The sequence below is a fragment of the Myodes glareolus genome, chromosome 25, assembly GCF_982192425.1.
Source record: "Myodes glareolus chromosome 25, mMyoGla1.1, whole genome shotgun sequence".
NCBI classification, from domain to species: Eukaryota; Metazoa; Chordata; class Mammalia; order Rodentia; family Cricetidae; genus Myodes; species Myodes glareolus.
The window spans coordinates 22,206,974-22,229,629 of NC_142050.1; the positions used below are offsets into that span (position 1 = coordinate 22,206,974).

The 22,656-nt window shown below is 38.4% G+C and overlaps 1 protein-coding gene across 1 annotated transcript in view; it reads right to left on the reverse strand.

The window, feature by feature from the left end:
* Iqub (IQ motif and ubiquitin domain containing) overlaps positions 1-22,656 on the reverse strand; it is a 64,736-nt gene that overhangs the window by 26,953 nt on the left and 15,127 nt on the right. Inside the window, exons 7-8 of the mRNA XM_087901713.1 lie at positions 10,996-11,206; positions 410-585 (exon numbers count right to left, since the gene is read on the reverse strand). Of these exons, the coding sequence (XP_087757839.1) occupies positions 410-585; positions 10,996-11,206 (387 nt within the window). The remainder of the gene's footprint in view (positions 1-409; positions 586-10,995; positions 11,207-22,656) is intronic.

A 22,656-nucleotide genomic window follows, 5' to 3' on the forward strand; every position in this document is an offset into this window, starting at 1 on the left:
TTTTCAATAAGTGTGTATCCTGTTGATGAGAAATGTCCAGGCAACGAGGGCTGTGGTGAGCCAAGCATGAACACAGGTCTCCAAGTAACTTCCCAAACTGGTGACCACTGGGTACCAGATTCAGACTTTCTGGGACTTGACTACTTGGCACACAATCAGAGGGTGAAACTCCCAACTCAAAGAACCACCCCCTTTTAGTCAAGCACATAAGAATCTCATATTCTCTGTCAGTCTCTCTGAGGGTACAGTTCGAGTACCAATGCTGTTAAAAGAGTAAATATGTAGGATTTAAAGAAATATCAAAAGGTTAAAACTTTGTGGAAGTTCTTACAGTATCAATCTCTCCTTTAGATCATAATTTTGCCCTGGTCAACTTGGGACACACTCACGTTTAAATAAGTCCACTAACCTTATCGAGAAATCTCTGTATAGCTGCTTCCTGGCTCTCCATGTGAGCGATACATCTGTGTCTACCGATGGAAGCAATTATCTGTGTTTCCTTTTCCAGAAGTTCGCACAGGGAAGCTTTCCTTTCAGCTTGGGTTAAATATTGGTCAATTTGTGCAGCTTCTTCTTGCCGCCAAACTAGAGGAATGACATAATGAAATAGGAAATAACATAAGGAATGGTTCTTGAGCTGTCAAAATCAACTCAACTTTTTTAGAAATATATTTTTTATTTTTAATTATATTAACTTAACTAATTATATTATTTTTAATTTGTAATAATGGCTGTGTGGGGGTGTGTACGTGAGTAGGAAGATCTTGGAAGTCAGAGGTGTCAGACCGCTCTGGAGCTGGATCTACAGGTGATTATGAGCCACTTTGTGGATTGTTGGAAATCAGCTCTCCAACAGTCAAGATAAAATCATTTTGTAACACTCTTAACTCAGTGCTCTTAACAGTTTTGGGTTCTCCACAACTGATCCTCTTTCATTTACTTTTTCAGTTTCTACAAGTCTGGAGACTTTCTTTGATTTCCTCTGTCCTTTGCCCTTTTCTCCACTACTTCTTACTCCATCTTAGGGTCTGTTTCCCTGAGAACCCAAAATGTGGTTTAGACACAACAGCTTACATTACTTATCACATCTATTCTATCGCTTGCTGTTTCTGACAAAACCCTAAGTCACATCATATTAATTGTAGATTAACTGCATTATGTTATAATCCTTAAAGTGTTTTAAAACCCTGGTCAGTATAAATAAAGATGATACTGCATAATATATTCCATGACCAAATAATAAAACTCCAAAGAGAAATAATTTAGTGAACCCGTTCTATCTAAATATAGACCTACATCATCACATATTAATTTCTATATCATGTGTCAAACTTAAATCAAAGTTTCTAGACTCAGATATTGTTTTCAATAATGGTTTTATTCAGATTCTAATGCAAACTAAGTTTGGTGAATAAAATTCTTTTTCACTTCACACTTCAAAACTGTCAAGCTTATCATGACAGGAGCATCAGATAGGGCATGGCCTTAGAAATTAAATTGCTCAATCTTACATTCGCTCACACATCCTCCTCTCAGTGGCTTGGACAGGAATAATTTTCCTGCCAGAGAACCAATTTCTTGATCTACATGCCATCCCTTTGGGCAGCTCAAGGTAGGGCCTCATGTCTCTCTTACATTTCCCCTTCTCAAGACACAAACATTTCCATTTTTAAATTGTACATCATGTGACATAATTTCCTTCACATCCAGGTCAACCTTTGTCTGTCTCCTAACACACCGCTCAAAATATGCTGTCAAATTCTGTCAAAATAGAGGCTTAGGCACAACCTGCCACACACTGTCCTGACCAAAGTGACAAAGATGTGAAGGACAGAGAAGGAGAAAGATGGAAAGCAGCAACAGAAATAAGAAAAGCATGCAGAATTCTCAGCAAGTGTAATGAAGATTTGGAGAAATAAATTAAAAATGAATCCTCCCCCAAAATATGCGAACACTGTTTCTAAACTACTGCGGTGTCATCTCAGAAAGTGGGTCTCCGAGGCACAGGTGGTAAATCTCCGTTTGCTTGACTGGGAATTAGAGAAGGACGGACTTGGAAGCCAGCTGATAGCTACCTGCTTTGACAAAGTCCAAAGAGACGGCCTAACACTTTAAATCCCAGCTGAGAACAGTGGTAACTATGTTGGTTTGTACTGAAAAGGAATTTTTGAAACAAAGTATAAAGAAAGGGGACTAAAGCAATGGGTAATAGGTCATGTTTAAAATATGAGATTATATTTACATATTAATGTGCAATTGTATTACATGTTGATAATTTACATACTAATCTGTTACAATTTAAATAGAGTAACTCTGAAGATTTCTTTTCTCTTCTTTTTTCTTTCTTTCTTTCTTTTTTGAAACAGTGCTTCTCTGTGTAGCTCTGACTGTCCTGAAATTCACAAAGATCCACTTGCCTCTGCCTCCCTGAGTGCTGGGAATAAAGGCGTGCGCCACCATTGCTCAGCATCTTTAAAGATTTCCAATAGTTATCTTTATTTATGAGCGTGTGTGTGTGTGTGTGTGTGTGTGTGTGTGTGTGTGTTGTGTGTATGCCACACACATGTCCAAAACAGCCAGAAGAGGGCGACAGATCCCCTAGAGCTGGAGTTACAGATGGGTCAACTGACGGTGATGAGAGCCAAACACGAGTCCTCTGGGAAAGCAGCAAGCACCCTTCACCATCGAGCCGTCTTTCAAACATCCAAAATAGAGGAATTTTGTGTGATCCCAATGTCATGATATTCTCAGGAGGCATGTGAAACAAAGTGACACCAAAATGGACATGGAAAGTTGGCCAAGATCAGCAAAATGAAAGTAGAATCTGCGTCATTCCTGTAAGAAACAGGATGGGAGAACTCAAACCCAGAACCTGACCTGAGAGATCATTTCATGACCTGACCACTGTGAATGTTTATGCCAGAAATCATGTGACCATGCCCCATCCATCCACACACAAACACAGCTGTAGTGAGTGTATGTTACGCTGCAGAAAGCAGGACAGAGTATAAATGGATCATAAGCATTCCACACAGAGAAGCCTGCTGAACCTCCCACAAGCCAATGCAACAAGTGCTGTCATCTCGTGTCTTCGCGAAAAGGGACCTGCCCAAGGACACACAGCTCGGGACTGGTGGTGTCATGACCCAAGCTCAGGAAGTCCCGCTGTGTGGGATACACTCTTCCTTTAAAGCCAAAACCACGAAAGCGTTTCTTTTGAAAATGAGAGTTATCAGTTGGCTCGCTACCAAAGCTTCACTTAATCTAGTGGTCGTCTAAGTCTTCCCTCTGCATTGAAATAGCGTGTAAGTATAGTGTCAGGATGATGTTTCTAAGGAAGTTCCCGGAACCTATTCTGCTCACACAATCTAACCTAATTTTACTCGGGACTATAAGAAGCCCTTTCTCTTGAATGGCGGTTATACCTGCCAATGTCCTACCACATCTTCACTCATTCAGAACACTCACCAATGTGTCAGTGGTTATGTGAAAAGAGCTCCATAAGATGCCAGGGCACATAAAGTGAGATGACCTTGCCTTCTTTAAGGAATTAGCACTTTCCCTAGCCTCTCTCCCATTAGACGGTGGTGAAGAACAGAGTTTCTGCTTCCTTTCCATTTGTCAGCATGCCATGCGCAGCGTTTTCCACCACTAGGTTTTAAGACTTTATTTGAATTGATGCATCTTGACATGAGCGTCCATGTCCTGTTCTATAGACATGATCTGAGCACATGTACTCCCTCTCCACTGTTGTGTTACAGGTATGGTTACCTTCTTACAGGACTGCAGGAATATTTCAAAATGTGTTTCACTTATAAGAACTTTTATGGTTAGAAAGTTTTTGCTTTCTATTAAAACTTCAGATTTACTTTAATCGCCACTAGGAATTATAAAACAAACATCTATAGCCTGAGCGTGGGTCTTGGCTTTTTTTTTTTTTGTAGCCACTACCTTTTATAATACTGTGCTTTTCTATTTTATCAGAATATTTCTTTGTCCTCTCATATTTCCCATTGAAATCACCCAGATAAGGTCCAGGATCACCAGTTCTGTTCTTTGCTTAAAACTGCTCTGTCTTTATCAGCGATGCATTATTCAAAGACCGCCCAGCTTGATCTATCAAGCAAGAGCATTTTGAAATGCAAAACCTAAATTATCTTCATCAAAGATTGTGAAATTTGAGAGCTAAATTATATTATGGAAATCCAGAAAATCTGTGATTGATGAGTTTGTTATTTAAGAGTAGCTTTAACAATCAGAATAAGAAATATGACAAACCCCATATACCAAAAGGCAGATGATGCATAAAGGGAAATTGTTTGCTTCTAGAAATAATAATTGAGAATATTTATCTCACAGGATTACAAAGTTGCTCCCAGGAAGCAAATAAAAGCTGACTGACATTAGCGAGCCTAGTTTATTTATCATCTTTACCTCAGAAACATCCAGAGCCTGAAGTAAGCTTAGACTGTGAGGTTATTATCCAACCTGGTCTGGACACTTCAAAGAGGATAGATTATTCTCCTAGATCAATACTTATGACTTACTGAAATCTAGAAATGTGCAGTTAGATCGAAGTTTCACATTTTTTAGCTTATTACTATGACATTTAAAGCATAACTATAGAGCTAACTAAAAACAAAACCCAGTGAGTCTTAATTTTAATTTTCAAAAAACCTCTCCATTAGATAAAGATAAATAATGTCCCAGCCACTAAAGAGGAGTAGAAGTCGCAGGATAGAGACATCTGAACTACTCCCAGGAGGTCCAGTGTGGAGACCAGGAGGGAGGATTTCCCTTTTGGTGACATGTGTTCCCTGGGACAATAGCAAGAACAATCAGGAGCACTGAGATGCAGTGTGGTTTCCTAGGGCTTCCGCCACAGAATACACGCAACACTTGATGCATTAAGCAACAAAATCTCATTTCCTGGCCGTTCTTGGAGGCCATAATCCAAGATTAAGACACTTTCTGGGTCATTTCCTCCCAGGGCCTCTCTTCTGGTGGCCATTCCTTCTAGAGCTCTGCCAATACTCCACCTACACACCAATCAAATATTTCTAGAGGACACCAGTCCTTACTGTGTGTCCTTACATGCTCAAATACCTCTTTATTTTTCTTTATTGCCTCTTTAAAACACACACACACACCACCAAATACAACCATACTTGAGGTACAAAGAATTCAGATGTCAATGTAAGAATTTTGAGGGAACACAATTTCAACCAATAAAGAAGCCAGTAGCTACAAATAATTTTGAGGCAAAATATATCAAAGAAATTGGCTAATTGGAAATAGTAAAGTTAATCTAGCCCTTAAACTTATATTCTTAGACAAATTAGGGCTGCTATCTATATTCCGTATTCACTCTGAAACCTATTATTTGAACTTGTTATCTCTATGCAAGCAATCTCAGCAGCTACAGCAGTTTGTCTCCCGTGGCTCACCACGGGCATCCATATTGTAAAATTCACATCATAAACTGAAAGCCAAATGACCTGAAAAGAGTCAACATATACCTATCAAAACTGCCAAATGAGAAGCTAGAAGGAAAAAGGGATAAAAGTTGTAGATAAAAGCAATCAAATATAAACACATAAGAGTAAACAGTAGCAAAGATCTACAAAAAAAAGTCTTTAAACAACATACTTCTAAATAATCTGTCAGTTGAGAACAAATGATAAAGGTGTGACGTTAAGTTGGAAGTGTCACCCCAGCCCCTGGCATCCATCCCAGACCCTGGCCTGGGAGTTGTGTTGGTCTGGATCCAAATCCCAGCATGCCAGGTCCGGACCCCACTCCGGGGAAGGGTCAGGACCACTCCCACAAGATATTTAAGTGGGCACCCAGAGGAGGAACACATGCTTCCCGGTTTTGCAAGTGCTCCTCGGTTGTTTTGTCTCTCCTGCCATGCTCTCGACCACCCGAGAGTGCTGCATTTATTAAAACATGGGCATTTTAATTCAGTTTGATTTGGTCTGGTTGGATTTCTGTGCACCAGTGGAGAAAATGTTTCTTAACAAAAGGTAAGTATTTCAAAAAGTATTTTGAAAAGAGAAAATCAAACTCAACTTGTCATAAAGTTGGGAAGCAGCAAGGCAGCAATAGTTCAGATCACAGAACAATGATCTTTGCTTTCACCATATGAAAATATGTAAGTAGATATATTATCAAAGACATCACATTTAACATCTCCAGCTTTCCTACAAAGAAAATTCAAAGCCTTGGTGACCTTATTGATAAATTAGAAACATTTTAAGAACAAAATTTTAATTCTATACAAAGTTGAAATAAGGGAAGAAAAAAGAATGCAGCATTATCCATACATCAAAATTAAACAATAACATACCAAGGAAAAAGAAATAGAATCTACAGACAAATGTTCCTTAGGAATCTATACAGAAGTCTTAACCAAATTTTGACAGTATTAAAAAGGTAATACAGTGGTTCTTGACCTGTGGGTTGTGACCCTTTTAAGGGGTTGCATGATCCTTTCACAGGGGTCACATATCAGATATACTGCATATCACATATTTACATTACAATTCATAACAGTATCAAAATTACAATAAAAATAATGTTATGGTTTGGGGTCACCACAGCATGAGGAACTGTATTAAAGGGTTATAGCATTAAGAAGGTTGAGAACCACTGAGATAATACATCATAAATAAATGGAGTTTATCACAAGAATGCAAGGCAGGTTTAGCAAATGAAAAAAAATCAGTTGTGGCATGAACTACAAAGAAGGTTGTAAAATTCTTTGAATACTGAAAAAGCAGGAGAGAAAATGCAGCTTTCATTCCCCGCCCCTCGACTCTGAGGAAAGGCTTCTCAGACATATATGGAAAATGAGGAATTGTCTTCAGTCAAACAAAGAACATCACTAAACACCTAAGCCATGGTAAAATAATACACCCTGTGAAAAGTTGGCTGTCCTCCCCCTGACATCACATTGGTCCATCCGATGTGGAAAAGATGAGGCCATCACTAAATTCAAACTCCTGGCAGACTCTTTTGTAAAAGTTTACAAACATGTACTAAACATTACTTTAAAAAGCAAATGATTTTTGTTGTTGTTGTTTTTTCAAGACAGGGTTTCTCTGTGTAGCCCTGGCTGTCCTGGAACTCACTCTGTAGACCAGGCTGGCCTCAAACTCGCGGAGCTGCCTCATGAGAGATGGGATTAAAGGTGTGAGCCACCACCGCCCGGCAAAAAATCAAATCAATATTTAAAATAGTCAAGCCTACTTTGGAAAAAAAAAAACTGAGCCGAACAAAATACTCAGCCCATCTTTTCAAGAATCATGAAGCTGCAGTACTTGAGACTGTGGGGTATTGGTACAATGTCACAAATAAGTCAATAGAACAGGATAAAGTTCTAGATCTTTCTAGATAGACCCACAAAGAGACAGTTAAGGTGGAAAAGTAATTCAATGGAGAAAAAGTTATTCAGTTAAAAAGAATAGTTAAAAGCAGATTATGGTAAAACAAACTGATTTCCACACATATAACAGGTAAACCAATTTTATACAATTAAAAAGTAAAATGTCCATTTCTCATTCTTATTCCTATCAGAAGCCCTAACTAGTTCAGCCAGGAAAACTTTTAATGCCATACTTCCTAGGGGGAAAACTGCCTTTATTCCACAGTTACACAGTTCCTAATTGTCCATATAAAGAATTAGAAGGAATCCAAAATTAATTAATACGTGAGCTTAGCAAGAACTGAGGATATAAGGTTAATGTATATAGGTCAACTGTGTTTCTATATACCAAAAACAAACACCTGGAATTTTATTTAAAAATTGTTTTTCCAGTGCTGGGAATTTAACCCAGGCAAATACTCTACCATTAAACTGCATCCTTACTCCAGGAATTTGTTTAAATAATATCAAAATCATTAGGTATAGAGGAAAAATTAATAAAATGTGAAGGATTTATATGTTGAAAGACAAATCACTGATAAAATAAAGATTGAAACGAATGGAAAGATATGCAATATCCATGGACTCAATACTGTTAAGATGTTGGTTACTCCAGTTTATCTGGAGATTAAACACAATTCCACTCAAACTCCCAACAAAGATTTTTGCTGTTGCAATTTTCAAGACAGGATTTCACTGTGTTTTGCTTGCCTGTCCTTGAACACACTCTGTTAACTGTACTGGCCTTGAACTCACAGAGATCCTCCTGCCTCTGCCTCCTGAGTGCTGGGATACAAAGATTTTTTATATATGTTTTGCCTGCTTGTGCGTCTGCAGCACTTGTGTGCCTGGGGCCTTAGGATGGCAGAAAGCGTCGCAGTACTTAGGCAGTTGTAAGCCTGTAAACTCCCATGTGAGTGCTGGGAATTGAACCCGGGTCCTCTGCAAGGACAGCCAATGCCTTTAACCTCTGAGCCATCTCTCCATTTTCAGTAAAGGTTTTTTGAATGGAATAACACTGATTGTAAAACCTGAGTGTAAATACAGGAAACAGAATAGAGGAGCAATGGGAAGACTTGCATCACTCAGTTTCAAGGCCAACTAAAAACACACAGAATCAACGCATTGCAGTGCTAGTGGGAGAGAAAAGTAATCAGCCAAGAAATTTATCTATACATGCACAGTCATGTGACTGATTATTGCTGTGGTCTGAATGTGTGTGTGCCCCCAAATTCACATTGGACATTTTATCCTCAAGGCAACGTTCTTAGAGAGATCGACCTATACTTGTACAGTCACTTGACTAATTATTGCTGTTGTCTGAATATGTGTGCACTGCAAAGTTCACGTGTGACCTGTTATCCTCAAGACAATGATCTTAGCTTGGGTTTCCAGGAAATGACTGGGTCCTGGTAGAACTCTCACTAAGATTAACCCCTTATGAAACAGGCCCAAGCAAGCACAACCCCTTGAATGGGCATCATTCATAAGCCATGCAACCTGCAGCAGTACCTTGTTTGGGAGCCTTTAAAGAACAAGAAACTGATGAAGATGTGAGGACAATTGAGTGGAGGTGAGGTGGCTGGATCTTTAACAATGGAGACAGAATAACTGGATGCTCAAAACAAAAGCATTTAAAAATTAACTTCAACTTACATTTCATACCTCATATAATTTCTTTCAAGTTGAATTATATATCTAAATGCAAAATATAAAGCTAGAAAATTTCAGAAGAAAATATAGGAGAAAATCTACATGAGCCTATGTTTGAAGAACTTTTAGATATAACGGTAAGTATATAATCTATATAAAAACCAATTGATAAGTTGAATTGTATCAAAGACATTCACTCTAGCAAAGACACCAAGGGTGAGAAGGAATGCTCTTACTTGGTTCAGGAGAGGCCCTCTTCTTCCAGCCTGACAGGTGGCTCATGCTTCCTCTCCAGGGCACTTGAGCTGAACCTCCCACCCTCCAACTCTGCTGGCCCTGACAGAGACGTCCAAACTGCAGGTGCAGCGCCCACTTTTGCGAGTTGCTTCACAGCTCTCCTTCTGCTTTATCTCGCTGATCTTACTGAGCGGCCCATGGGCCAACGCAAGTTCTCGACTCATTTCTTCTATAAAGCCCTTATGACGGGGACGGAATGTCTCACACTGACTCTGATATCCTGACATCTAACTTCTTAGGCTCTCAGTAAAAAATAACTCAGAGTGATAGTGCTGTCCATCCTCCAGTAAGATCTAACTGGTGAAAGAAGTGCCTGAGATGAGACAGGGTGGTACAGTAATTAAAGTTTATACTTTCCGCAACAGGCACAGACTTGTTTTACCTCTGAGTGGCTGTCCCTCGGCCCACTAAAGCTGAAACTGCACACCCTGTGAACTAGAGCCTGCATTCCTAAGTCTGACACCGAAAAGAAAGGCACACTTCTGTTCTTCAATGAAGGGAACTACTTAGATTTTGAAAAACAGAATCTAGGTACAAATCCACAATAAAATGGATGAGGTAATTGTGATCCTTTTCTGTAATGGGATAGTCTACGGAAATGAGATTGAAAAGCTGAACTATATATGATAACATAGACGGAATTCACAGTATGAAACTGAAGTTTCAAAGACAGACATAAGAAATTCATTATGAATAATTCTGCTTACATAAAAACTGAAAACAAGGAATACAAGCCCAATCACTCCTTAGAATACAGGTACTCAAAACAACATTCTCCAGGTAAGGGCATTCCTGGAAATTCTGGTAAGTGGAAGCCCTACCATTCTGCTACGAAAAGAATGATACAGCATCAAGTGTCAATGGGAGACAGTCGTGCCTGATGTGTTTTAGACAATAATGTTTATCTTCTTAAATAAGTATCACTCTGTCTTATTACTAAGGAAAGAATGTCTTTAAAAAAAAAAACAACAGTTTGGGATTATGAATTGTAGTTCAAGCCATACAATTGTCACTCTGAACCACAAGAGGGCAGCAATTACAAGGCACAGTTGGGAAGATGATCTGAAAAACTTGTATTAAATAGAAAAGTGGCAAAACACACTAATCTTGTAAAGAGAGCACCCCCTCCAAATATAAAGAATTTTAAAATTATTCTAATTTTTTAATTAATAATTTTAAATGTAAAAAGTGAAATAAGTTTTCCATGACAGAAACTTCTATTTTTTTTATTCTGCCGTGATAATTTACAAGTTGTCTAAAACATCACACAATCAGATGAGCTATCATTTTAACTTATGTGGCTGAAGCATTGATACACTGAAGCCACAACACACTATAAAACTCCATAGTTCTCACAGCCATATACTCATCTGCTGTTATTTAAAACCCTTGCAATTTTATTTAACTATATCACATTTGCTGGGTATAGTAGAGCACATATTTAATCCCAGTGGGGAGCCAGATGGACCTCAGAGACCAGTCTACTCTACATAGTGAGTTGCAGGGCACCCAGGGTGAAATGTAATTCCTAACCTAGAGTCCTAAGACAGCCCCCACAACAACAGTGTCTTTAGTCCTCACCAAGCCTATCCTTCCTGTAAAGCTCCTCCGGGACTTACGTTCTAGGGCGTTGTAGAGCAGCTCAAAGTCCTCATTCGTCTTAGGGTTGTGCCTGCGGTAGTAGTCCATTTGCAGCCATTCTTCCTTCTCTCTGATCTTCTTGAGCTCTTGCTCTTCTTCCCACTCTAACCTCTTTTTCTTTTGTTGTCTTAAGCTGTCCACATAGCGCTTAGCATGCCATTGCCGGTAGCGTGTCTGTATCACTATCACCTGCGTTTAAATCAAAAGGAAATGAAGTGTCTCTGACTGGTTAACCAGACATAGAAAAAGGCAACAACCATTGTTTCCATTTAAATTCTACAACAAAGCAATACTGGCAGTCTGGTTTTAATTCTCTCTGAGACATTATTAGGCACAGCAATGTAAAATCTATTAATAATGTGCCATTATTTATATATGTGCCACTTTGGGGTATGTACCCAAAGGATGTTCAATCGTGCTACAAGGACATGTGCTCAACTATGTTCATAGCAGCACAATTTGTCATAGCCAGAACCTGGAAACAAGCTAAATGCTCCTCAACCAAGCAATGAATAAAGAAGATGAGGTACATTTACACAATGGAGTACTACACAGCAGAAAAAAAACAATGACAACTTGAAATTCACGTGCAAATGGATGAATCTACAAAACATCATATTGAGTGAGGTAAGCCAGATTGAGAAAGACAAATGTAATATGTATTCACTCATAAGTGGCTTTTAGACATAAAGCAAAGAAAACCCAGCCTACAATTCACAGTTCCAGAAAACATAGAAAATAAAGAGGACCCTAAAAGAGATATACATGGAGCTAATCTACATGGGGAGTAGAAAAACACAAAATTCCCTGAGTAAATTTGGAGAGTGGGGATCCTGTGAGAGGTTAGAAGAGGAAGGTGGAGAAAGGGAGAAGAGTGGAGAAAAATATATAGCACTATAAAACTATGAAAACAATAAAAACCCCTTGCTACATAATAATCAAAACACTAAACATACAGAACAAAGAAAGAATATTAAAAACTGCAAAGGAAAGAGGACAAGTAATATATAAAGGAAGAACTATCAGAATTGCACCTGACTTCTCAATGGAGACTCTAAAAACCAGAAGATACTGAACAGACCTTCTGCAAACTTTAAGATACCATGAATGCTAGCAAAAGTTTCAATCACCATAGAGGTAGGAAACAAGATATTTTATGCTAAAGTCAAATTTAATTGATATCTATCTATAAACTAAAGTCTATAGAAGGTATCAGAAGGAAAACCCCAACTCAAAGAAGTTAACTGCATTCATAAAACACATGCAATAGATATTCCAACACAAGAATGAAACACACACTCAGAGGCACAACAACAATAACAGGAATTAACAATCACCAGTTATCAAAATCTCTCAGTATCAGAGCATGAGTCTGGGACCTCTGAGGGAGAAAACCTGAGTCAGGTCCTCTGTGGTTGTGGGCACACCCGAGCCCGGGAACTCCAAGGCAGTAGACAGGAGCCAGAGACCTTTGCAGGACCAACTCCACGTCAGGGACTTCTGCAGGAGTGGAATCAGACCAGGATTTACAGAAAAAGATCAAAGTGAGTAACCTAAACTAAAGTAGGCCTGAGGCAATGAATTCTACCTTTAACCAGAGCAGGATTGAGGCAACAAATTCCACAGGAGTAGGATTGAACCAGCTATCTAGGTTGGAGTGGACCTAAGGAAGCAAGCTCCGTGGGAGTGGAAGCCAGGAGCCAATCCAGTCCTGGAACACTGGCAGACAAGGATTGAGCCAGAGACCTGGTCCACAGACAGCAAACTCCACCAGAACAGGTACAGGGGAGTAACCACTGAGTGAGTGAGCCAGAGCCACTCACTGGGACCTTCAAGGGAGTAGTATTAAGCAAGAGCCCCTGTGGGTTTGAGCATGAGTCTAGGACCTCCCATGAACTAGGCCTGAGCCAGGACCTCTGTGGTTCCAGGCATTGGATTGGGACATCAAAGGGAATAGGCAGGAACCTGGAACCTCTGCAGGTCCAAGCATGAGTCTGGGCCCTCGGAGGTAGTAAGCCTGAGCCAGGTCCTCTGTGGTTCTAGGAGCACCTGAGTCTGGGAACTCCAAACCAGTAGTTCAGAGCCAGAAATCTTTGCAGGACCAACTCCAAGCCAGGGACTTCTGCAGGAAGGGATCCAGACCAGGATTTACATAAACAGGGCAAAGCCAGTAACCTAGGCCAAAGTAGGCCTGAGACAGCAAACTTGAAAGGAGCAGAGCAAAGCCCAGGAGCGCTGAGCTATCTCCAGGAGCACTGAGCTATCCCCAGGTACACCGATGGGGTAACTAGAACAGTGACACTGACTGTACCACAAGGAACAACCATCTGAGCTTTGGATTTACTGGCACCTGAAAGATTAAAAAAATTAATCATCAGAATCTCAAACAGCCCCAAAGGGGAAAGGATGAGTTAAAAAGGTAAGAACACATGCAACACCACAAAGAGCAACACAATACCAGTAAAACCTAAAGACCCTACAACAGCAAGACTTGAACAACCAAATATAGATGAAGCAGAAGAAAATGACCTAAAAAATAACTTCAAGAGAAAGTTTGAAACTCTTAAAGATGAAATGAGAAATTCCCTCAAAGAAATGGAGGAAAAGACAAAAAATTGGAAGACATCAACAAATCCCTTAAAGAAAACCAAGAAAAAGCAATCAAATATATGAAAGAAACTATTCAAGACTTGAAAACTAAAATAGAGACAGTAAAGAAAACACAATCAGAGGGAATTATCAAAACAGAAATCCTGAGAAAATGATCAGGAACCACAAACGCATGCATGAACAGCAGAATACAAGAGATGGAAGAGAGACTCTCAAGTACTGAAGATACAACAGAGGAAATAGACTCATCAGTTAAAGAAAACATTAAATCTAAGAAAAGCTTAACATAAAATATACAGGAAATATGGGACACCATGAAAAGGCCAAATCTTAGAATAACAGGTATATAAGAAGGAGAAGTTCATCTCAAAAGCACAGAAAATATATTTAACAAAATCATAGAAGAAAACTTTCCTTACCTAAAGAAAGATATGCCTATAAAGACACAAGAAGCTTACAAAACACCAAATAGACTGGATCCAAAAATAAATCCTCTCGCCCCATAATAATCAAATCACTAAACATACAGAGTAAAGGAAGAATATTAAGAGCTACAAAGAAAAAAGGACAAGTAACATATAAAGGTAGACCTATCAGAATTACACCTGACTTCTCATTGGAGACAATAAAAGCCAGAAGGTCATGGTCAAGCTTTATACAGACATTAAGAGACCATGAATGACAACCCAGACCTCTATACCCAGCAAAACTTTGAATCACCACAGAAGAACATAACAAGATATTCCACTAGACCGCACCAATACCTAGCCACAAACCCAGCCTTACAGAAACTACTAGAAGGAGAACTCCAACCCAAGGAAGTTGGTTACACCAACAAAAACACAGACAATTGATGGTCTAATAGCAGCAAATCCCAAAGAAGGAGAAAATGCACAAATTAACAACACCAACAGTGAAAACTAAATTAACAAGAGATAGCAATTGCTGGTCATTAATATCCCTTAGTGTACATGAACTCAACTCATCTATAAAGAGGCACAGGCTAACAGATTGGAAATGAAAACAGAATCCATCCTACTTCTGCATACAAGAAACACATTTCAACCTCAAAGACAGACATCATCTCTGAGTAAAGGGTTGGGAAAAAATATTTCAATCAATGGACCTAAGAAACAAGTGGGTGTAGCTATCCTAATATCAAGCAAAATAGACTTCAAGCTAAAATCAATCAAAAGAGACAAAGAATGTCATTTCATATAAGTCACAGGAAAAATCCATCAAGAGGGAATCTCAATACTGAACATTTATGCCCCAAATACAAGGGCACCCTCATCTGTAAAAGAAACACTTCTAATGCTTAAATCATGCATTAAATCCCACACACTAATAGTGGGAGACTTCAACACTCCTCTCTCACCACTGGACAGGTCAGTCAGACAAAAAAAAAATGAACAGAGAAATAAGAGAACTAACAGATGTTCTGACTCAAATGGACTTAACAGACATATATATATAGAATATTCCATTCAAACAGAAAAGAATACACCTTCTTCTCAGCCCCTCGTGGAACCTTCTCAAAAATTGGCCTCGTACTCAGTAAGAAAACAAACATCAACATATACAGAAAAATTGGAATAACCCAACGTACCTTATCAGATCACCATAGTTTAAAACTAGAAGTCAACAGCAATACTAATTCCAGAAAACTCACAGACATATAGAAATTAAACAATGCTCATATGAATCATTAATGGGTCAAGGAATAAATAAAGGGAGAAATTAAAGACTTCCTAAAATTCAATGAAAATGACCACACAAAGTACCCAAATTTATGGGACACAATGAAAGTAATGTTAAGAGGAAAGTTCATACCAGTAAATGCCTACATAAAGAAGCTGAAAAAATCTCACACTAGTGAATTAAACAAAACATTTGAGAACTTTAGAACAAAAAAAAAGAAAACTCACCTAAGAGAACTAGATGACAGGAAATATTCAAATTGAGAGCTGAAATTAACAAAATAGAAACAAAGAAACCAATACAAAGAATCGATGAGACAAAGAGTTGGTTCTTCGAGAAAATCAACAAAATAGACAAACCTTTATCCAAAATAAAGGTAGAGAAAGAATATCAAATTAACAAAAATCAAAAATGAAAAGGGGGACATAACAGCAGACATGGAAGAAATACAGAAAATCATCAGGTCATATTTCAAACACCTGTACTCCATAAAATTGGAAAACTTAAAGAAAATGGACAACTTTCTGAATAAATATCATTTACCAAAATTAAATCAAGACCAGATAAGCCAATTAAACAGACCTATAACTACTGAAGAAATAGAAACAGTTATCAAAAATCTCCCAACGAAAAAAGTCCAGGACCATATGGTTTCAGCTCAGAATTCTACAAGACTTTTAAAGGAGAACTAATACCACAATACTCCTCTAATTATTCCACATGATAGAAATGGAAGGAACATTGGCAAACTCATTTTATGATACTACAATTATCCTGATACCCAAACCACAAAAAGACATTACTAAAAAAGAGAATTACAGACCAATCTCACTCATGAACATTGTTGCAAAAATACTAAATAAAATACTGCAAATCTAATCCAAGAACACATCAGAACCATCATTCACCATGATCAAGTCAGCTTCATCCCAGAGATGCAGGGATGGTTCAACATACAAAAATCTGTCAATGTAATCCACATATAAACAAACTGAAAAACAAAAACCACATGATGATCTCATTAGATGGCAAAAAAGCTTTTGACAAAATACAACATCCCTTCATGATAAAGGTCTTGGAGAGAGCGGGGATACTAGGAACATAACTAAACATAATAAAGGCAATATACAGCAAGTCAACAGCTAACATCAAACTAAATAAAGAGAAACTCCCAGCGATTCCATTGAAATAAGAAACAAGACAAAGATGCCCATTCTCTCCATATCTATTCAATGTAGTTCTTGAGGTTTTAGCTAGAACAATAAGACACCAAAGGGAGATCAAGGGGATACAAGTTGAAAAAGAAATCAAATTCTCACTATTTGCTGATGATATGATAGTTTACATAAGCGATCCCAAAAATGTTACCAAGGAACTTCTACAACTCATAAACACTTTCAGTAATGTAGCAGGATACAAGATTGACTCAAAAAATCAGTAGCCCTCCTGTACACAGATGATAAAAGGGTTGGGGAATAAATCAGAGAAACAACACCCTTCACAATAGCCACAAGTAGCATAAAATAACTTGGAGTAACTCTAACCAAACAAGTGGAAGACTTGTATGAGAAGAACTTTAAATTTTTGAAGAAAAAAAAATTGAAGAACATTTATGCCCCAAATACAGAAAGTAAAACTATCTCCCATGCTTTGGGTAGGCAGAATTAACTTAGTAAAAATGGTAATCTTACCAAAAGCAATCTACAGATTCAGTGCAATGCCCATTAAAAATCCCAGCAAAATTTTTCACAGAACTCGAAAGAACAGTACTCAACTTCATATGGAAAAGCAAAAAAACCAGGATAGCCTAAACACTTCTGTACAATAAAAAAAAAAAACTTCTGGAGGCATCACAATCCCTGACTTTAAACTCTACCACAGAACTACAGCACTGAAAACAGTTTGGTATTGGCATAAGAACAGACAGGAGGACTAATGGAACCAAACTGAAGACCTGGATGGAGCTAGAAAACATTATTTTAAGTGAGGTAACCCAGACACAGAAAGACAAGTATCACATGTACTCACTCGTATGTGATTTTTAAACAGAAAGCAAAGAAAACCAGCCTACAAACCACAATCCCAGGGAACTTAAACAAAGATGAGGACCTAAGAGAGACATACATAGATCTAATCTACATGGGAAGTAGAAAAATACAAGATCTCCTGAGTAAATTGGGAGCATGGGGACCTTGGGAGAGGGTCAAAGAGGGAGGAGAGAGGCAGGGAGGGGAGCAGAGAGAAATGTAGAGGAAAAATGAAAATTAAAAAAAAGAGAAAAGAAATCTCTCAATATCAATGGGCTCAATCTGCCAACAAAAAGATACAGAGTAGCACAGTGGACATGGAAACAGGATCCATCCTTCTGTTGGCTACAAGAAATGCACCTCAACCTCAAAGACAGACATTACCTCAGAATAAAGGGTTTCAAAAAGATTTTCCAATCAAATAGACCAAAAAAGCATGATGGTGTGGCTATCCTAATGTCTTACAAATATACTTCAATCCAAAATTAATCAAAAGAAATGGAGAAGGATATTTCATATCCATCAAAGGAAAATCCTCCAAGATGATATCTCCGTTCTGAATATCTAGACACCAAACAAAACTAAAGCTAAAATCACTATCAAACTCCACACCTTAATTGTGGAAGACTTCTCACTCACACCAATGGACATGTCTGCTAGACAGAAATTTAAAAAGAAATAAAGGAAATAACAGTTATGACTCAAATGAACCTAAAAAGAAATAAAGGAAATAACAGTTATGACTCAAATGAACCTAACAGTTATTTATAAGACATTTCACCCAAATACCAAACCATATACCTTCTCAAAACCTCGTGGAACTTTCTCCAGAATTGACCACATATTCTGTCACAAAGCAAGTCTTAACAAGTAACAAAAAAATGGAATAACACCTATATCTTATCAGATCACCAGGATTAAAGTTGGAGTTCAACAATAACACAAACTACAGAAAGCCTACCAACTCGTGGAAACTGAACAACTCAACTGGATTACCACTGGGTCAAGAAAGAAATAATGAAATTAAAGACTTTCTAGAATTCAGTGCAAATAAATACACACATACCCAAACTAATTAGACACAATGAGAGCAGTGATAAGAGGAAAGTTCATAGCACTAAGTGCCTTCATAAAAAATTTGGAAAAATTTCATACTAGCTAACAGAACACCTAAAAGCTTTAGGGCAAAAAGAAACAAACCCAGCCAAGAGGAGTAGATGGCAGGAAATAATCAATCTGAGGGTAAAAAAAATCAGTAAAATAAAAACAAAGAGAACAAGACAAATAATCAAAGAACAGACAAACCCTTGTCCAAACTAACTAAAAGACACAGAGAAAATATCCAAATTAACAAAATCAGAAATGAAAAGGGGGAACGTAAAAACTGACACTAAGGAAATTCAGATAATCATTAGATCATGCTTCAAAATCTTGTAGTCCACAAAATTGGAAAATCTAAAAGAGATGGACAAATTTCTTGATAGATACCACCGAACAAAATTAAACCAAGATTAGATGAACAATTTAAACAGACCTCTAACATCTAGGGAAACAGAAGCAGTCATTAAATGTCTCCTAACCAATATTAACCCAGGGCCAGATGATTTCAGTGCAAAATTCTACCAGACTTTCAAAAAAAGAACTAATACCTCAAATTATTCCCAAAATTAGTCCACTTCTCAAATTATTCCACAAAATAGAAACAGAAGGAACACTGACAAAATCATTCTATGAGGCCACAGTTACCCTGATACCCAAACCACACAAGGACTCAACAAAGATAGAGAATTACAGACCAATTTCCCTCATGAACTTTAATGCAAAAAATACTCAATAAAATACTGGCAAACCGAATGCAAGAACACATCAAAAAGATCATCTACCATGATTAAGTGGGCTTCATTCCAGAGATGCAGGGATGGTTCAACATATGAAAATCTGTCAATGAAATCTACCATATTAACAAACTAAAAGAAAGAAAACACAAGATCATTCCCTTAGGTGTTGATAAAGCCTTTGACAAAATCCAACATCTTTTCATGATAAAAAAAAGTCTTGAAGAGATCAGGAATACAAGGAACATATTTAAATACAATAAAAGCAACATACAGCAAGATTACTGCCAGCATCAAATTAAATGGAGAGAAACTCAAAGTGATTCCACTAGAATGAAAAACAAGACAAAGCTGTCTACTCTCTCCATATCTATTCGGTATAGTACTTGAGGTTCTAGATAGAGCAATAAGACAACAAAAGAAGATCAAGGGGATACAAATTGAAAAGAAGTCAAATTTCCACTATTTGCCAGTGATATGATAGTATGTATTAGTGACCCCAAAAATTCTACCAAGGAACTCCTATAGCTCATAAACACCTCTAGTGTGGCTGAATATGAGATTAACTCAATACACAAATGATAAAAGGGCTGAGATAGAAATCAGAGAAACAAAATACGTCCCAATAGCCACAGTCAATATAAAATATCTTGGGGTAACTGTAACCAAGAAAGTGAAAAGCCTGTTAGACAAGAACTTCAAGTCTTCAAAGAAAGAAATTGGATAAAATATCACAAGATGGAAAGATCCCTTATGCACACGGAACACTAGAATTAACAGTAAAAAAGGGCCATCTTACCAAAAGCAATCCCTATCTAAATTCCAACACAATTCTTTACAGAGCTTGAAAGAACAATACTCAACTTCATATGAAAAAATGAAAAATCCAGGCTAGCTAAAACTAACCTGTACAATAAAAGAACTGGTGGAGATCTCACCATCCCTGATCTCAAGCGCCACTACAGAGCTATAGTGACAAAAAAAACATAGAGTATCAGCATAAAACAGACATGCTAGTACGTGGAATCAAATCAAAGATTCAGGCATAAATCCACACTCCTATAGACACTTGATTTTTGACAGAAAACAAACCAGAATGCTATCCAATGGGAAAAAAAGAGAGCATCTTCAACAAATGGTACTGGCATAACTGAATGTAGGTATGTAGAGGAATGGAAATTGATTCATATTTATCATTCTGCACAAAACTCAAGAGTCCAAGTGGATCAAAGACCTCAACATAAATCCAGTTACACTGAACTTAAGCAAAGAGAAAGCAGGTAATCACCTTGAACACATTGGGATATGAGACAACTTCCACCAATAGCACAGATGTAACATGAAGTTTCTGTCCTGCCCGGTACCCCAACAAGCTGACAAGCCCCAAAGAAAATCACACAGAGGATTTCATAAGATTATAAACTGATTGGACCATTAACTCAGGCTTTTTATTAACTCTTGTCGTTTATATTAACCCATTATTCTCATCTATGTTAGTCACATATCTCAGTACCTTTCACAGCTGGGCAGCTTATATCTTGCTTCTCGGTGATCTGGGCAGAAATGGCGGAGGGAGCTTCTTGCTTCCCAGAATACTTCTGTTCTCTTTGCTCCACCTCTACTTCCTGTCTGGTTTTCCTGCCTATACTTCCTGCCTGGCCAATCAGCATTTATTTAAAACATGATTGACAGAATAAGGATAATTCTCCCACACCACACAGATATTAAGATTGAGAATTAATAAATGGGACCTCATAAAACTGAAGCACTTCTCTAAGGCAAAAGACACTGTCCGTGGGACAAAAAGGCAACCTACAGAATAGAAAAAGATCTTCACCAACCCCACATCCAATAGAGGTCTGATCTCCAATATAAATGAAGAACTCAAGAAACTAGACATCAACAAACCAAATAAGCTAATTTTTAAAATGAGATACTGACCTAAGCAGAGAATTCTCAACAGAAGAATCTCAAATGGCAGAGAAACGCTTAAAGAAATTTTCATCATACTTAGCCATTAGGGAAATGCGAACCAAAATGACTTTGAGACTGAATCTTACTTATCAGAATATCTAAGATAGAAAAAAAACCCACAGGTGACAGTTCTTGCCAGTGAGAATGTGGAGCAAGAGAAATATTCATCCATTGCTGGTGGAAGTGCAAACTTGTACAAGCCACTTTGGAAAGCAATATGACAGTTTCTCAGAAAATTGGGAATTGGTCTACCTCAAGACCCAGATATACCACTCCTGGGCATATACCCAAAGAATGCTCAATTCGCCACAAGGACACTTGCTCAACTATGTTCAGAGCAGCTTGATTTTAATAGTCAGAACCTGGAAACAACCTCAATATTCCTCAAATGAAGAATGGATAAAGGAAATGTGGTACATTTGTACAATAGGGTATTACTTAGCTGGTAAACACAATAATATCAGAATAGTTGAAAGCAAATGGATGGAATTAGAAAGAAAAAAAACATCCTGAGAGAGGTAACCCATACCCAGAGAGACAAATAGGGTATGTCCTCACTTACAAGTGGATATTAGCTGTAAATTAAAAGATATTCATGCTACAATCCACAGACCCAGAGAGGCTAGCTAACAAGGAGGACCCAACTGGGGGATGCATGGATCTACAAAGGAAAGGGAAATAGAGGAGATCTCCTAGCAGGATTGGGGGTGGGCAGGCATGGAATCTTGAGGGATCATGTTGAGGGTGGGTGAAGGGGGAGAGTGCTGAGAAAGATGACTAGAAAGGTGGACTTTATTTATGACGTTGGGTAGAAATCTGATGAAGGGAAACACCCACAGATCTATAAAGATGGCCTCAGCTAAGACTCCTGACAGCAGTGAATGCATAGCCTGAACTGACCATCCCCTGGGATCAGATTGCTGACTACCCTCATTGTCAGTGGAGAGCCTTCATCCAGTGACTGATGGAGGCAGATTAAGAGATCCATAGCCAAACATGGGGCTGAGCTCAGGGAGTCCTGCTGAGGAAAGTAAGAAGGGATTGTAGGAATCAGGGAATCAGGGACATAGGGGGGAAATCCTTAGACATGGATAACCTCATTTGTGGGAGCTCACAGAGTCTGGATCAACAATAGGGAACCTGCATAGGACTGCCTTGGCCCCCTTTATGTATGCGACAGTTGTGAATTTGGTCTATTTGTGAAACTTCTAGCAAAGAGAGTAGAGCTGTCTTGATACTTTGGCTAGTTCTTGGGAATCCTCATGCTAAATTGCCTTGCCCAGTGTGAATACAAGGGGAGGTGCTCGGTCTTGTAGCATCTTGATATGCCATGCTTTGTTGATGCTCATGGGAGCCCTGCCCCTTTCTGAGAGAATAAGAAGGATTGTGGATTGGGGTGGGGGCAGAGGGATGGTGGAGGAGGGAGAGGGAGTAGAGGGAGGAGAGGGAGAAGAGGAGGGAGGCAAGGCTGCAGTTGGGATGTAAAATAAAT